Genomic DNA, 18,909 nt, shown 5'->3' with positions numbered 1-18,909 from the left:
GGTAGGAGAGGTGGATGATTATCGCAGAAGGTTTATTGAACTCTTGGCTCCTCTAGAAGGGGTACCTGAAGAAATTGCCATGGGACAATTTATAAATGGCCTTAAGGAGGAAATATGGGCCGAGGTAGGATTGCTAGGCCCAATTACCTTGGACCAGGCAATGGACTTGGCGGCTAAAGTGGAAGAGAAACTAAGAATTGGGCCTACTCGCAAATATTCAGCCCAAACCCAAACTGCCCCTTTCACAAAATATAACCCAAAGACCCTAAATACCTTTCCATCATCTTCATACTCCACGAGTTTCCCTACTGCTACCTAGAATCAAATCACACCCCAAAGCAAAACCTTCACTACCACAAACATAAACCAAAAACCTGGAGAAATAAGGAGACTCACGGAACGGGAGGTCCAACAGAAGAGAGAGAGGGGTTTATGCTTTAGGTGCGACGAGAAATGGTTTATCGGCCATAAGTGTCGTCGAAAGGAGCTTAGCGTGCTGATCTCACAGGATGATGAGTATGGAGAGGAGACAGACGTAAATGTAAAGGGGCAAATAGAGGAGGTGGCGTATCTGGGTAGGGATGCAGGCGGGGCGGGTCTAATAGGAGACCTGCCCCATCCTCGCCCCATCGAGGAGGGGATGGGTCCCGGTTTGATAGGTCATGGGGCGAGTACGGGTATAGAATTCATACCCACCACGGGGATGGGGATGGGGATGGTGATGGGTTTTAGGTGATACCCGCCCCGCCTCAAAATATTTGACGGGTGGTGGGGCGGGGAAAATGGGTAATTTCAATACCCGCCCCGCCCCGCCCCGTTTGCATCCCTATATCTGGGGCATGTTATTTCACAATCCGGGGTGGCGGTAGATCAATCGAAAATTTCAGCAGTTACTTCTTGGCCTGTTCCTACAAACATCGGGAACTCCGTGGATTTTTGGGTTTAACGGGCCATTATCGCAAATTTGTGAAGGGCTATGCCACCATAGCAGCTCCTCTAACTGCACAACTCAAGAAAGACCAATTCGAATGGAGAGAAGAGGCCACCCAAGCCTTTACAACATTGAAGCAAGCTATGACTCAGGTTCCTGTTCTGGCTATGCCAGATTTCAATCAAATGTTTATTATTGAAGCAGATGCATCTAGGTTTGGGGTAGGTGCGGTGCTTATGCAATCAGAACATCCCTTAGTCTTCTTCAGCAAGGTATTGGGGCAGCGAGCTCGGCAAAAATCCGTGTACGAAAAGGAGTTGATGGCAATTGTCCTTTCGGTGATGAAATGGCGCCAGTATCTTCTGGGTCGGAAATTCATTATACGTACGGATCAACAAAGTCTAAGGTTTCTCATGGCTCAGAAGGAAGTGGGATCGAAGTATCAAAGATGGATGAGTAAATTATTGGGTTATGAATTCGAAATTCAGTACAAGCCGGGGGCTCTTAATAAGGTGGCTAATGCGTTGTCTCGTAAGGAACATTCCGATATGGAGTGCAGCACTCTAATCTCAGCTGGCGGAATCAAATGGGAGGAATTCCAACAGCAAATACACGCGGATCCATTTATTCAGCAATTGGTTCACGTCATTCAACAAGGGGAACCAGTGCCTAAAGGCTATAGTATTGAACATGGGATTCTTAAATACAAAGGCAGGATGGCCATTCCAGGCGATTCGAACTCGGTCACCAGATTGTTGGCGGAGTACCATGATTCAACCATAGGTGGTCACTCGGGAGATTTTAAAACTTATCAGCGTTTGGCTAGGGAATGGTATTGGCCGGGGATGCGGCGTTGTGTATCCAAATACGTATCTTCTTGTATTGTCTGCCAACGCAACAAACACTTGACCCTTAGTCCCGCGGGACTACTGCAACCTGTACCCATCCCATCTCAGGTTTGGGAAGATTTGACTATGGACTTCATTGAGAAACTGCCAAAATCTCAGGGTTACGACACGATATTGGTGGTAGTGGATCGCCTGACTAAATATGCCCATTTCATTCCTCTAAAGCATCCGTTTACGGCCTAAGGAGTGGCAGCAGCGTTCATTCACAGGGTGGTCAGATTACATGGCTTTCCTTCCACTATCGTCTCAAATCGCGATAAAATTTTTATGAGTCACTTCTAGCAGGGGTTATTTCGCCTTCAAGGTACTTACTTAAAAAGGAGCACAGCTTACCACCCACAAACGGATGGACAAAGTGAAGTTCATTGGAGAGAAACCTAAAAGTTGGAGTAAGTGGTTGGACTGGGCAGAATACTGGTATAATACTTCCCATCACAACTCTATATCGTGTACGCCTTTTAAAGCCTTATATGGACGAGACCCCCCTACCTTGATCCGTTTTGAGCAGGGTAGCACTGCAAATTCATTCCTTGAGGAGCAGTTGCAAGAACGGGATGCCATACTCGATGATTTGAAGGCTCAGTTACTTCGGGCTCAGCAAATCATGAAACACCAGGCTGATGTTAAAAGGAGAGATATGGAGTTTGCGGTAGGGGACTTGGTGTTTCTGAAATTGCAACCCTACCGCCAAAAATTTGTAGTTACTAGGCTACATGAAAAGCTTGCTGCTCGTTACTTCGGGCCCTTTGAAGTATTGGAGAGAATCGGTAAGGTTGCCTATAAGTTATCCTTACCTCCAGAAGCCAAGATACACCCGGTCTTCCACATCTCCCAACTCAAGAAGGCCGTGGGTTCTGCAACGATGTGCCCTACTATTCCTGCCCAGCTTACGGAGGATATAATTATGGTAGCTGAACCAGAGGAGATTTTGGGGGTTCGTAATGCTTCTATTGGAGGAGCTATAACAGCGGAAGTGCTTGTCAAATGGAAGGGCCTTCTGAAATTTGAGGCCACCTGGGAGGACTATGCTTCACTGGATCTTCGCTTTCCTGACTTTCACCTTGTGGACAAGGTGGCTTTTTGGGGGGAGGTAATGCAAGGACTCAATTGGGCCAGCCCAATAAACCGCCGGTCCTATTCACATATACAAGGAAGAGAGCAGCTAAGAATTAAAGAATTAATTAATTAATATTTTGGCTGTATTATGATGTCATTAAATTGTTAGTGATGTCAGCAGGTTGTTATTCTTGTTTTGTTTAAATACCTGATGCATGCATTGTATTGGGCATCAAAAAGTTGTTATTGAGCTCGCTCACCTGGGAGAGAGCCTCCTCTCGAAGTGGGGTATACTATCCTTGTAATTTCATACTTACAGAAATATATAATCAAGCAACCTAACAGCTTTTCTTCTTGAATTCTAATTCCAGTAAATATATTACTTGATTCTTTACAAGTCATCTCAAAGATTATTTTTAATTAATTAGCAGAGTTCAAATTTGCCTGCAAACAAAGGTACCCAGAAAATAACCACTCCCACTAATTATAAATAATCTCACATTTAATTTATTTTTTTATTAATTCAACCTTTGCAACACATTTGCTCATAACATACCCTCAAACCTGAAAATCAGATAACGCACACCAAGTTGGGGCCTAGACTGAGGGTTTAATGATGACCAATCTTCAGTATTATGGTCCTTTGTGTGGTAGCCATGTTTCTCCCTTTAATCTAACAGGTCACACTTTCAATGTCACAGAATTCACCCTCCAACAATTTGATTCTTGGTTCAATTTTTGATGGATTGTGGATCAGAATGGCTTGGCTTCACTAACCAAGTCTTTCTTTTCCCTACAAAAACCAAGGCTCACTCCCTTATTTTGGATACATTATTTGCACTCTAATCTTGCTTCACTCACTAAATTAGAAGGACAAATGCAAGTGTTTCACTCACACTCACAAGAAAGCGCACACACGCTTTTTGAAATTGAATATCGATTTTATTTCTTAAAACATAATCCGCTTTGATACAAGGGAAAGCTCGATCTTGTTCTGATTCTGCTCTGAGTCTTGAACTGAACCAGTTACACATGGTTCATAACCCTTTCTCCACCCCTCTCTCCACCTTATCCCACCTCGACCACCATTGCCTAGTCCCCCTCTCGCCATCATCGGCGATCTCCCCCAGGACCCCACCCCCCTCACCCACAACGTTTGACCCCGTAACAACCGTCACCACCACAACCTTCCACCATCTTAGGAACTACCCACCCCTTCATCACCCCCATGTCATGCTGCCAACGCCAGCAACTCTTGCTACAACATGTAAACCAAATTTCTACAACCGATACTGCATTACCTTTCATGCCATCTCCACCATCTGCATCAGTCGTGACCCCACAGACCCAAAATCACTTTGCAATGCCTTTGCTTTGGCCACTTCACAACCAACAACACCACATTCGACAAGGAGAAATAGGGTTTTTGGCGATGGGAATTAGAAGGGGATGGGTGTTTGTGGGGCTATGTTTAAGGTTTGGGTTTCAGAGGTGGTGTTTATAAGGTGATGGGAAAGGAATGTATTAGGGAAGGTTAAGTGGTTGGATTGGAGACTTAATTGCAGAAAGGTGGCACAAAGGGGGAGGTGGCAGGGTTTGAGGGGGTTGGGTGGCACAGGAAGTGGAGTAAGGATGATGGAAGAGGTAGAGGACTGTGGGAGGTGTTTTCCTTTCTAAATTAATTTTTTTCTTATTTTTGTTAACAAAATAACTTATTATATATTAGGTAAAAGGATTTGAAGGTATGCAAGGAGTAAATGTATTGCAAATGTTAGATTATAAAAAAAATTCAGAGGTGGGACTATTTATAGAAAATGAGTGAAGCATAAGATGATTCAGGACACTTTTTCCATTATAATATAAACAATAATGTATCATAAACATAATTTTTAGATAATTCACCTCACTTTGATCACTATGATAGGCAACACATCGTGAAAGCCTAAAAGGTGTTCTGGGCATCTCACATAAGAAATAATTCTTAGCAAAAAAAAAAATAATAAATAAAAATTTCAGATAATATTGGCAAATTCGTCTCAACAGAAAAAAAAAATATGGCTGGCTCAAAGAAGCAGATGACTAATTATTGGTATAAAATTTCAGACAACAAAGTCGAGTAAAACAATAGTGAATTGAATGAGCAGTAGCAGGACTACAGGACTAGACAGTGAAAATCCAGATCAGTTGAAAACAAAAATATAGTCATGAGTCATGATATGGTAGAAGTATTAGATAAGGGGCTGGGGAATCACTTGCAAAGTTTCAACTTTCTAAAAAAAGGGGATACCACAGATTTGGGGTACGGTTTTGTGGCTAAGCATGTCGGAAAATTCTCAGGCTGCTCTATCCATAGTTTATGTAATATGCCATTGGACTTCAGTTTTTCAGAAAGATTTACAAGCTGAGGTTCCCCTTTCACTTCAAGCGTAACCTGCTTCATCCAAATATAACAATAACAACAAAATATGAATTCAATTCATATGAATCAGCTAATTTAACTGGATCCGTATCGATGAAATTCGGATTTAAATTGTGAATTCAAAAGAAATATAAAAGAATTTCAATGGATAAATTGTAAATTGAAAAAACGAAAAACCTTGTGCATAGAATCGAGAGCGGGAGGAGAGCAATAGCGAAGAGTGGTAGCGTCATGTTTGTGTTCCCAAATGGCAGCAACAGAAGCATGGCAACCCTGAGTAATAACGCTACCAAGCGGCCATGTGTCTATCAAATCTCTCCTTACAACAACGTACTGTACCACTATTTCTTCTTCTTCTACTTGTTTTTCCTCCATTGTAGATGATGAATCTGGTGTAGCAGTTGCATCTTCCCCATTCAGACTTGCCATTTTCATATAGGTGTTGCTGCTATAAATTCTTCTACCTTTGCCAAACGCCCCAATTCCAAACCTAACAAATTGTTTAGTACAACTATTAGTAGATTTCAAATGAAAACATTCAATTCTTCTAGCTTTCCCCTTTAATTTCAATGCTAAACAAACTCTTAACCTTACCAGCGTCGTCAACATTACCCTATTTTTCTCTTTATTTCATCTCAAAAATCTCAACTTATGATGTTGAGTCCAGTACATTTTAGCCGGTCTATCAAACTGATCCGGAATCCAGTTTGTCCTCCACAGCTTTGTAAGAACCCATTTTAACAACAAAAAAATTATCCATAATAATTTTATCTTTTCTTGATTTTCTTACCATAATCCCAATATTTGATTAACTCTAAATAATCTCAACTATTGAGTCAATTACCCAAAAATATTGTTGCCATAATAATTTTTTCTTTGAAAGAAACTTAATAATTTATTGATAAAAATATCATACGACATTTATAACACAATAACAATCGATCAAATACATAACTACTTTAATCAAACGATATCCTATATAGATTAAGTCATGACCATTTGAAAAGAGATTTAACACTGAAATTCTTTCTCTATCACATCGCTGCTTAATACAGTCTCCTCTAAGGGGTCTTTGGATTAGGGGTAGCTTTCTGAAAATAGAAATAAGTTTGATACTATTGACTGTATTAGCCGAACTGATAACTGTGATGACGTCATATTATTTTTACCATTGAATTGATAACAATACTCTAAATTCACAATAAGAGACTTTAAAACCCAAATTTTGAGTACATCTAATCTAATAAATTGATAGAATAACTTTATAATATAGAGTGAATGCACTTTATTTGTGACCAAAACGAAAAAAATTAAATAAGGCGTACCACTAACCATAAGCTTGATAGTACCTCCAAAGTAAAGAATAGAGGTTAGGGTTTTTTGATTGAAAAAATGAAAGAGAAAAAAGAGTGGTTGCCAAAATATTTTCCTGTTATTATACGTTAATTATTAATAGGGAAATTTGCAAAGAACATCTTTTAAAACCCATTTTTTGTAAAGAAACACCTTTTATAATTTTTTTTTTAAAAAACACCTTTTAAAAGACTTTTTTTTAAAATAGACACCTTAATTCAATTTTCGGTGGCTTTTGTGTAATTTCCGGCGTTGACTATGCCTGTTGACCTCCAAAAATTTAAAAAGACTAATTTTTTTTTATATTTTTTTATTTTTATTATTATTATTATTTATATTTTTTTATTTTTATTTTTATTATTATTATTATTTTTTTTTATTTTTTTATTATAGTTTTTTTTTAATTTTTATTTTTAATTTTAATTTTATTTTTATTTTTATTATTATTATTATTATTTATTATTATTATTATTATTTTATATTTTTTTTTACTTATTATTATTATTATTATTATTATTATTATTATTATTATTATTATTATTATTATTATTAAATTTTTTTTTAAAAAAATTTTTTAATTTTTTTTAATTTTTGTTTTTATTTTTATTTTTATTTTTATTATTAATATTTTTTTAAATATTTATTTTTATTATTATTTAAAAAAAAATTTCTAAAAAAATTAATAATAATAATAATAAGTAAAAAAAATATAAAATAACAATAATAATAATAATAATAATAATAATAATTAAAAAAATTAAAAAAAATAACTATAATAATAAAAAAAAATTTTAAAAAAAATAAATAATAATAATAATAATAATAATAATAATAATAATAATAATAATAATAAATAATAATAATAATAATAAAAATATAAAAATATAAAAAAAAATTAATCTTTTAAAATTTTTGAAGGTCAACAGGCATAGTCAACGTCGGAAATTATACAAAAGCCACAGGAAATTGAATTAAGGTGTCTATTTTTAAAACTGTCTCTTAAAAGGTGTTTTTTTTACAAAAAATAAATTATAAAAGGTGTTTGTAACGGCCCGGTTTAAGTGACCTGGAAAATCATATGAAAACATGATGCCGGTTCACAAACGTACACAAAAAAAAATCATTTTTCACTCGGATCGTCAACGTTCCAACGGTAAAGGAATATGGTCAACGCAGGAAACAACGCCAAACAAAGAAAACAAGTCAGCGGAAGTCTATACATACAACTCGAGAGCCTATCGGCCTCTAGACTAGCTAAAAAGTTGTACGAAACAAAAGAAAAACGTCAAAATCTTTCGTTACATAAACCGAGTTATTTCGACTCATAAACTTATTACAAAATATAACTTAGTCTTGATGTTTACGAGTTCTAAGCCGAGTCCTCACTCCAGCCCCCACCTGCAGTCAACCTACTACACGTCGTATGACAACACGTAGCAGGTTCCAAAGAACAACCAATACACGTCAGAGACTTCATACATATATCAAACAGGTTGAAAACAAGCATTGTTCTTATCCTAGCATGCATAGGCTCTAATATATATTCATTATTCAATAATTCCAACTTGTAACGTTGCCCGTCCTGTTCGGGTCGTTCAAGTATAAATTCAAATATTTTTGGAGGAATACACTTGGGAGAGCTAATCCCAAGGCAACCACCGATCTAAGACGTTGCCCGTCCTGTTCGGGTCGCCAAAGGCTAAAGTATGCATACCCCATGATGACCGTAATGATCCAAAACTGCCATGGGAACAATAATTATAATAATCCAAACCAATCGTTAACCCCTTTGGGTAACATAACCAAACGTCAACCCCTTTGGGTGACAAACACATAAATTCTCAATTTCCAATTAATTATTTCATATTATTTGAGGTGTCTAATCCTTATATGATTTACAATGCCTCGATTAGAAATGAAACAACACTACTTGCACAACCATATAAACAGTATGGTTTAAGCGTGTACCTTTAAGCACTGCAACCAAACAATGTTTAAGCACGATAAGAATTTCGCCCTCTTATGAATCGAGGTCCTAAATAACACACACAATATGGTCATGTATTAGAACGTGTTTACACATTTAATCCACTCCATACTACTAAGATATTACTAAGACTTGATAATTTTAAATGTTTTCATCCAATTTCCAAAGATTCCAAATTTAATTTCTGACCAGAAACTATATTGGCCATTTTGGACAGTTTAGAAAATTCAAATGAAAAATCCGACTTCACCACTGCGTCCGGAATGCATCAATTACCTTGGGTACCAAATTTCATAATTTCTAACATACAATTACTATTTATAATTATTTCAAGCATTTAACGAGTTTTTTTTTTAACATATCGGATACATAAACCAATAACGGAAACGACTAACGTTTTCCGAATTGGCACCAATACTGAGACAGCAGCTGCTGTCCGGAACTCCCATTACGTTACTATTGTTGCTATTATTATTTTATATATATTCATACACAAAACTCCATCATCAAAGCATAAGAGGCATCAAAATAAAAAGAATAGGCCCATCCATAAGATCTTCAAGAGACTTAAAACTCCACAAATTATGATAACTAAATTAAATACTTAATTCTCTTAACAAATTAAAATTTTGTAGAGAATCATAAAACAAAAATCATCCTTCTTGAATCAAGACATATATATAAATACACAATCCTTCAAGCAAATCCAATTTTGCTAAAGGATTTATAACTCTTAGATGACTACACTACTTGATCTATACCATTTAAATTCCTACTAACCAATTGTAATTTAGTTAGAGAAATGTAAATCATAAAAGAAATTTATTTAAATATCAATATTAACTTAATTCTTTTAACAAATTAAACTTTGCTAAAGAATACAAATCAGAAACATAACTCAATCCTTTTAACAAAATTGAAGTTTATTAAAGGATTAGTAGAGAAAATTATATATAAAAGAAATATGTTCAATCCTCCTAAAAGTCATAGGATATCATCATACATAAAATATATTTCACCTTAGAAATCTTATGAATAAAATTTATAAATAACAATTCAACTAAACATACCCTTTGAACAAAAGATTGGATTGAACAACAAAGTTTTTTTTTTCTTGAGAATGCCGAAAACAAAAGGGAGCAAAGGAGAAGATATTTTTTTGAATTTTTTTATGTTCAGGAGATGATTAAAATGATGATTAAGGATGCTTGAAATGCTTGAGAATTAATAAGGAATTAAAGACCCATCCTAATTAAGCCTAAAACACAATTACGAGAGGAGTTACAAAACTCCTCCCATACTTCCCCACAACCGGCTGCCTTCTCAAATTCCCTTTTGTGTATATATACACACACACACACACACACACACACACACACACACACACACACACACACACACACACACACACACACACACACACACACATATATATATATATATATATATATATATATCTATATATATATACATATATATATATCTATATATATATATCTATATATATATACATATATATATATCTATATATATATATATATATATATATATATATATATATATATATATATATATATATATATATATATATATATATATCTATATATATATATATCTATATATATATATATATATATATATATATATATATATATATATATATATATATATCTATATATATATATATATATATATATATATATCTATATATATATACATATATATCTATATATATATATATATATATATATATATATATATATATATATATATATATTGTTAATAATTATTTTATTTATTATAAGAATGTTAAATCGGAAAAAGAACTCTACGCGATAACAACGTACACAATAAAACTTGTCACCGTTAGAATTAAACCTACTTTATAATTAACTATATAAAGTAGTATAATTTAATATTACTTATTTATTTTATTTTGTTATACTTTATTTTATTATATTTTACTTATTTCTAAACTCGATAAATTACGGGGTGTTACAGTGTTTCTTTACAAAAAAGGAATTTAAAAGGTGTGTCTTTGTAAATTTCCCTTATTAATAATAAATAAATAAATTTATAAAATTGTTAAAATCAAAAGGTAAAAAAAAAAAAAAAAAAAAAAAAAAAAAAACTCAAAACTAATTCCTGCAACAATACTAACTACCAACACCAACCCAACCTTTCCTTCCCTTGATTGAGTTGATTCCCATAACAAAACCTGTAGCAATTCGTCCAAATGAAGGAGTCTCAGACTATCTTTTAAATTTGAAATTAATTAGTATAATATGATTAGTAACCCTCAATATGACCGGAAGAGTAAAGGTGGTTATAATGGTTGTTCCAGTTTGTGTAGTGTTCTCACTTTTAAGTCAAAAGTTTCAAACTTTCTCTGTTTAGAGGTTTTATAAGTATGATACTTGGGAATTCATGAGTAATTTTGATTTGAAAATGGAGCTATTAGTTAGTGGATGGTCACCAGGTTAAAAGGGTGCTTGTCGACAAAATTCTACCTGTTATTAATTGGAAATTATCAGTATTATACTATGAGTAGTACTTCATTCATGATGCTTCAGCACCATTACTAGGGGAGAAGGTTGATGCTTAGGGAGAAAATTGTCGACGGTGGGAGAAAGAAGGGTTTTTTTATTTATTTATTTTATACTTTTTAATTTGTTAGATTTGTTTGCCTATTTACATGTTTTTATTCACCTTTTAAATTTCTAATTTTATTATAAATTAACTTTTTAATAAAAAAAATCACTTTGGACAATAGGTTACCGATTGCCTCGGTCTACTCTTGGCAAATCTCTCCCAAAGTTTAGATTATTCATAATTAATCAATAGTTGGGATTATTGTAAAAAAAATCGAGTAAATGTTGAATTATACTTACAACTTTAATATTTTTATTTAAATCATTCTACACTTGTTTTTTTTTGTATATTTATTTATTAACTTTAAATTAAGTTTTTAAGCTAATTTTTGCAATTAAACTAATCTTAATTACGTAAGTTAACCTTAGTCAAACTTACCCAAATATTTTATGTTTGCCCACTTACACAACTTATGCAATTTGATAAGAGTATTATTAAACTTTGCAGCCCTTTTCATTTTGTTGTCACCTTTTATATACTGAATTTTCAAGATTGCCTCTGGTTACTTTTCAAACCTTTAATCTCTATAAAAACTCTCTCCAAACACTCACTAAACTAAAACAAGTTAAAACTAATAATTGAATCACAATGGCCAATAAAAATGTGCATGGATATGATTCAGTAAGCTTCGAAATCGATTCAAAATTTATTTTATAAAGAAATAGGAGGAGCACAATCGCGCGCTACCAGATTGCGGTTGGGTCGCATAAAATGCACAACTGGGCCGCGGATGGGTCGCGTGACTGTGTCTGGCCGCCTGATCCTGCCTAGCACGGCGAGCAGAACTTGTAACTCCGCTCTCATAAGGGTCTCCTCTAAGTAAGGTGGGTCTAGAGCTATTCCCGCTCAATAAGCCTTTAAAAAAACCCTTTTCTTTTCCTTGATTACTCGCCATTTACTACAATTTTCATAATTTATTTAAATATTAATAACTAATTAAAATAATAAATTAAATGAATAACTAAAATAACTTAAATTACACACGTTAAGTTAATTACATGAATAAACAAATTAATTAACATATTAATTCATAATTGAAAACAATTAATTAATTAACATGTCACTTGAAGTAAAAACAATATTAATATTAATAATATTAAATTAATAATTATTTTAATAATATAAATTATTAAAAAAAATATAATACATAAATAAATTACTTGAAACTAAATATAATTAATAATGAAATTATAAATTAATAATATTAATAATCTTAAATTAATAAACATTTAATAATATAACTTATTAATTATTAATCATATAAAACGCACAAATTCACAAAAAAAAAAGAGAGAGTCGCACGCGACTCCTCCGTGGCTGGCTTGCGCACGACTTTCCCTTTCCATTTATTTACTTATTTATTTTGAATTGTTAAAGAGGTTTGATTAAAAAATACCTCAAATTGTTGTTCGTGTTTTGAATTTCTTTAGCTTTTGTTCTATAAATGTTAAGTATAGATTGATTGATTTTAGAATAATAAAAATATTATTGAGTGAGATTAATGGAAACAAATCAAACACCCTCCTTAGTAGATATTGAAGTAAGATTTGGACCATATTGATGTAATTGTTTTCATCCTACTTCGTAGCTCTTTGTTTCCTAAAAATATCTCCTTTCATACTAGATATTACCCAATGGATTTACCTTGCAAAAGTTGAACAAAATTACCCCAAGCCCCCTCATAACCGTACGATACTATGGGTATATGCCACTTAATTTTCTTCTAATTTCTTCCTACATTAACCTCATAATATTACTTAGTAAATTCCTAATAATTATTAGTTAAGAAATTTAAGATGATGGAGTTTAGAATACTTTTTTACTAGCTTAAACCATCATCATTTTGGAGCATTATTGGATAATTAAAAGATCATTATTTTGAAATTGGGTATTTATTTTAGAGTTGGATATTTATTTTGTTTGAAGTTGGATAATTATTTTAGAGTCATCTTACTTGAAACTTGGAGAATTGGAGTTTGGAATACTTAGCTTGGAGGATCATATTTACTTATTTGTATTTGATACTAATTCTTGGTGTCAGTATGGTATAACTTCTTACTCTACTCTTTATGTGAAATGTTACATTATATTTATTTTATAATATGCAAATTATGAAATATATTGAGTACATTTAAGTGTGATCTTAGTTTAATAAATTATAATTAAGAATATATTAAGTATATTTATCCTAAAATTATCTTTAGTATGTTAAAAAACTTGCAAAAGATACAAAGAATGTAAAATTTTTTTTATTGAATCTTGAAAAGTACAATCTGAAAGAGTACAAAGCCTTCTGTATATATAAGACAGAAGGAGCAAAACAGAAGTAAACTAAAGATAGTTACAACTTTCTAAAACATTTTGTTTTTGATGTGAAACGTGAAAGTGCAAGACATTTGGAATATTGGAAGTGGAAGTGTTGTTGAGGACGGCAGTTCGCGGAATAAAGTGATTTGAATTCCTGCAACACAACACGTTAGCCTTGTTCGGGGGTGGTCTCCCGGGAAACCTCTCCGACGCTCAAGTTAGAACGGAAGTCAGAGATTAATGAATAAATGAAATGAAGAACGCAAGAATAGGGGTGTAAGGGTGAGTTACTTGTGGTTTTGTAAGGTTAATGAAGAGGGTTGTGAACAAGGATTTTTGAAGGGTTAATATCAGATGATCTTTCCCTTGATGCTGGTTGTCTCTATTTATAATGGTGGAGAGGAAGTTACTTTTGGGAGAAGGTTGATTATCATGGATAATGGTGGGCGGTTATCAACACTAAAGAAGGAGAATCATGATGGTGAGGAGTAAAGGGTAGTTATCAGAGGGAAGTTAGGGCATTTGGAAGTTACTTACCAGAGGGGAGTTAGGATATTTGGAGGTTACTAACTCATGGGCCAATCAAGAAGGCTGGGGAATTTAAGAAAAGGCCCTTGACTGAAAATCAGGGTCAACCGAAAAAGTCAAAGGGTAATTACGTAATGTGACATTAATAATTTATATAAATAAATAAATTAAATAAATGTTACCATGACATTTAACCCCACGCATGAAGGATGATGTGAGAAAATAGCCCCAACGATCGGAAACATCTTCCTTTATGCGGAAAAAATAATTGTCCATCAAAACTGAATTCACGAAGAAACACGGATGTGGAAGACACTCGAATGCCCAAGCAGACGAATATATCCACAATCTGGCAGACCTTCTGACGGATTATGAAAATTGGGCTCGTAAGCTTCGAATCGACTACTCACATGTCGAATTACGAGTTGTAACGAAAAGGTTGTGACATCTTCAAGAAAATCACGTGAAAATCACGTGGGACACACCACATCTAAGCAAAAAACGAACAAAGTGAATCACAGCCGCGGCTTTCGATGTGCCATGAAGTAGCCCCAACCATCTATATCGTGCGGCAGCAAAAATGTGAACGTGGAGGTTGGATCCCGCGACCTCTAATAAGAAGTGCAGCACTTAGGACCAACTGAGACAGCATCACCAACGTGTAACATTCCGCGCAGATATTTTATATTTCAATACTTCCAGCTTAGTTTATGCTACTTTAATGCAGCGGGAGTTCCAATACTTAAAATATTTTGGAACAAGATCGCCCCCAAGGGGGTCCGACTTGTCTACTATACGGATAAAATCACAATAATTTTTATTTTTTATTTTTTATTTTTTATTTTATTTTGTTATTATTATTATTTTTTTTATATTACAATACTACATATCGTGGAGTCTTAGGAGGATCATATGCCGCGGAAGTGAGTTTGATTGGCCCACATACGTCTTAGAGTCCGAATAATAAATCATGTGAGCGGCTGATGACGCGGCTTGGATTTACACTTAGATTTTTTAATCTTCCCGGGGGGACCTAGGGGGTCTGACTCGTCTATATGACGGAACAGGTCTTTGAATAACTCCTCATCTTCACAAGCTTCTTATTTAACCATGACGCGGAACGAGTGCGATAGTCTGCGTCTTCAACTATACGGGCAATACGAAAATCCTTCCATACTTGGAATATTTCCAAAATGATTGGGAGCACCTGGGAGTCCGACTTATCGATATCACGGAATGATAAAAATACTTAGAATAATTTTACTCGTCTCAACGAGCCCCTCATTTTTCTTGACTAGTCTCGTATTTTTTATGCCGTGGAAAGAATGTAAGGGTCCGTGTCTTCAATCATACGGACAACACAGAAATTCTTCCATACTTGGAATTTTTACAAAATTATTGGGGGCACCTGGGAGTCCGACTTATCGACCACACGGACATCTTCCATACTTTGAAAAATTAGAAGTTGGTCGCATGACGGTTTGTAGCAATAAGGGGGATGACGCGGCTACATTGTTTTCCGCGGCTGTCATGGATGTCATAGCAAAAGATCCACCACATCTACAAGTCGGACGGTAGAATGAGCAAACTTTCAGACTTCGAATTTTTTCCATGTTTTCTTGGGTGTAATTTAGGGTTCGACTTGTCGACCCTACGGCTTCAGGAGAAAACTTGATTACTTAGAGAAATTATCAACATTTTCACACACCTTGGGGGTCCGACTTATCAACTCCCCGGACATATTCAAGTGCTGAAATACTTAGAAAAATTTCATATCTCCCCCCTTAATTGGGGGTCCGACTTATTGACTTCACGGATAACGCCAAGTAAATACTTAGGAAAATTATCCATATTGACCCTCTCATTGGGGGTTCGACTTATCGACCCTACGGTTTCTTGAGAGCTGGGTGACTGGATACTTAGAAAAATTATCCCTAACCCCCCTTACATTGAAGATCCGACTTGTCAACTTCCCGGTTTTAGTTTCGGATTCCACTTCTCGTTTTAAGGGCGTTTAAGTGTGAGGTTAAGCATTTATTGCTGCAATAAATAGGGATTTTGGAATTGTTCCCTCTCACCTAATCTTCATTAATATCTCCTTCATTTTTCAAGTTATTAGTGAGAGAAAGTAGAGAGATAAGCTCTGACAACAACCTACCATCCTTCAAACTTCTGACAAAATTCTTGAAGATCTTCAAGGTTTCTGACAGAATTTCATCAAATTCCTGACAAATTTCCAAATTTCTTCAAACAAGGTATTCAAATTTTCTTTCAAATTTTTGAATTTCTTCAAATTGTTCTTCGTGTACTTGAATGTTAGTATAGGGCTTTGAATTAGTTCATGAAACTAGTCTTTATTCTTTACAAGTTTCGACTACTACTTTATGACTATTACTAACGTGGATGTCGCGGCTACTCATGGAACAATAGATAACTTGGACATTAACTCTGCTAACCCGACGGAATTTCCTTTGGTAGTATGTAGACGTTTTAATAAGGAGGGATTGTTATTAAATGATTCGAATGATAGTAGTTCCGTGAGAATCACCCCTCATTACGAATCAATAAAGACCGGGGATGAGACGTCTGTATCTCCTATATATACACCGGAGATAATGAAATCGGCTCCTTGGGAAGTGAGCATCGCTTTCTTCCCAAATTACTTGCCGCGAATAAATCTTGACTTGGAAGGGTTATTGTATGTAGATATGGAAAAGATCGAGGGAGCAGCTGAGTCTTCTGGAAGGGAAAGCGCGGTGGGCCCCTCAATTATTTCATTGACCTCCAAACTAAGAGGGACTTGAAAAAACAACGAGATGCCATCTCTCTGAAATGGGGTTTGAAGGATGATTTAAACATCATTACACCGGGGAACTACGACACTATTAGGTTTCCCCCTCCACATTGTATAGCTGTATATTTCCCTTCCTTCGAGTTAGGGCTTAGGTTTCCTCTTCATCCCTTTTTTAGGGAAGTGTTAGATTTTTTGAACTTTTCTATGCCTAAGTTATACCCTAATGCATGGGGCTGCATGGTGGCGTTTTTGATTTTATGTAAAGTTTTGGCTGTGCCTCCAACACTAACAGCTTTTAGATACATTTTTAGAGCCCGATTATGTAACTCCCAATTGCATGGTTGGGGGTGGATAATCTTTACAGACCGTCGTGGGCTGAAGATAGTCCACGACCTCCCTGATAACCAGAAGGGGTATAGGACAAAGTTCGCCTATTTGTATAGTTCTGGGGGTGGAACATCAAGACTTCTTTTGACATCAAATCCAATCTTTTGGGTTTTAATAACGGAATCCCCCAATTTTCATTTACTGATGCGGAGATTATAGAATATGCAAAGATGGATGTGCAATTGGGGAGGAAACCCATGAACGTACAGCTCAACTGGATACCAGGTCGTTCTGAGCTGGAGAATGAGAACCTCTTCTCAGCATTCCGCATCAGCTTGGCTATCGATCAAAGTAAGGGTCGTTGGCTCTTTCCTTTACCATTGTGTTTTACTTGTTTCTAACTTTTGATTTTTCAGGGAGTGCCAAGGAAACTTTGAAGGCAAAGACTCCAGACCTAATGAAGCAATTCAGCGTCCTGCGATTTGCTCAAGGGGCTAACTAGAGGGCCGTGGAGAAGCCTTTGCCTCTTCCACCCAAGGTATACTTTCATGTTTTCTATAAGTGAGCCAGGATGTAACACCCCGATATTTTCCCGATATTTTTTCCCCGATATATTTAATAATTTACTAGTAATATTATTTATATATATATATATATATATATATATATATATATATATATATATATATGTATATATATATATATATATATATATATATATATATATATATATATATATATATATATATATATATATATTATTTATTATTGGGCTTGGTCATGAGATTTGCAATCCTTTTGGCGATTAGAATTATTTGGGCCCAAACTTTTCCTTTACCCATCTTTTATTTTCAAAAAAAAAAGGAGGGACTCTTGGTGGAGCTTGTAACTCCCTTAGGGTAATGAAGGATCAAGGCATTAATCCCATATAATTAACCCTTCTTAATTCCTTAATCATTTTCATTTTGACATCCTTTCATTTCTAAAGTTTCCAAGGACAAAAAAACATATCCTTTCAAAATTTCTCCTAATCCACATTCTTAACTCCATTACACTTGATCATTAGGTGTTTTCCTTTACAATTGTAAGTGTAATTCTTAATCTATGTTGATTCTTAAGTTTTAGTTTAAAATTCTATGATTATTATATGTTTTATCTTATAATTCATGTTTAATTTAAGAATTTAAAATTTCATGTATGATTTTGGGATGTATTTTCTATCTAAATTGATGAAGAATGTTTCTTTTTAGAGTTTTTAGATATGCATATATGTGAAGAATAGGATTGGTTTGTGGGATGGGTGATTTTGAAATTTATATATAAAAATGAATGTTCATGTAAAAAAAAATGTGTGTGGTTAAAGAAATTATTGTTGAACAATGAATTTAATGTCAAAGATGGTTCATAAGAATTATATAAATTTGGTCATTGATATTTAATAGGCAATGTACCATTTGAAATTCATTTGTTGATGAAATTTTGGTGAATCCCGTAGGGTTAGAAAAATGGTAAAAAAATCTGTTTTTGAGACACTTTTTGGCTTGAAAATAGGTTAAAAATATTTAGAGTACATTATGAATAATGAAAATTGGTACCTGGGGGTTTTGACGCCTTCCGGACGCAACGGTGAAGTCGGAATTTCAGTTT

The 18,909-nt window shown here is 34.4% G+C and overlaps 1 protein-coding gene across 5 annotated transcripts; it reads right to left on the bottom strand.

Moving 5' to 3' along the window:
• Positions 1 to 4,954: 4,954 nt before the first annotated feature.
• On the bottom strand, positions 4,955 to 6,046 carry LOC130801658 (uncharacterized). 5 transcript variants are annotated; one of them, XM_057665544.1, is made up of 3 exons: positions 5,909 to 6,046; positions 5,492 to 5,804; positions 4,955 to 5,326 (listed from the first exon to the last, which is right to left on the bottom strand). In XM_057665544.1, the coding sequence occupies exons 2-3, from the start codon at positions 5,747 to 5,749 to the stop codon at positions 5,144 to 5,146; spliced, it is 441 nt and encodes a 146-aa protein (XP_057521527.1). In that variant the 5' UTR covers positions 5,750 to 5,804; positions 5,909 to 6,046; the 3' UTR covers positions 4,955 to 5,143. The 5 variants fall into 5 exon arrangements, with proteins under 5 accessions (XP_057521527.1, XP_057521525.1, XP_057521528.1 ...); XM_057665542.1 differs by having other exon boundaries at positions 4,955 to 5,329; positions 5,927 to 6,046; XM_057665545.1 differs by having other exon boundaries at positions 5,927 to 6,046.
• Between the last annotated feature and the right edge of the window lie 12,863 nt (positions 6,047 to 18,909).

This window comes from Amaranthus tricolor, chromosome 15, assembly GCF_026212465.1.
Source record: "Amaranthus tricolor cultivar Red isolate AtriRed21 chromosome 15, ASM2621246v1, whole genome shotgun sequence".
Lineage (NCBI taxonomy): Eukaryota > Viridiplantae > Streptophyta > Magnoliopsida > Caryophyllales > Amaranthaceae > Amaranthus > Amaranthus tricolor.
This window is presented reverse-complemented; position numbering and strand designations above follow the sequence as displayed.

Excerpts from the sequence above, each read along its gene's own strand:
- LOC130801658 (XM_057665543.1), bottom strand. The coding sequence starts at position 5,923 with ATGTTGACGACGCTGGTAAGGTTAAGAGTTTGTTTAGCATTGAAATTA. Across the intron at positions 5,327-5,491 it reads CTCTCGATTCTATGCACAAG|GTTACGCTTGAAGTGAAAGG; the intron begins GTTTTTCGTTTT and ends TGGATGAAGCAG.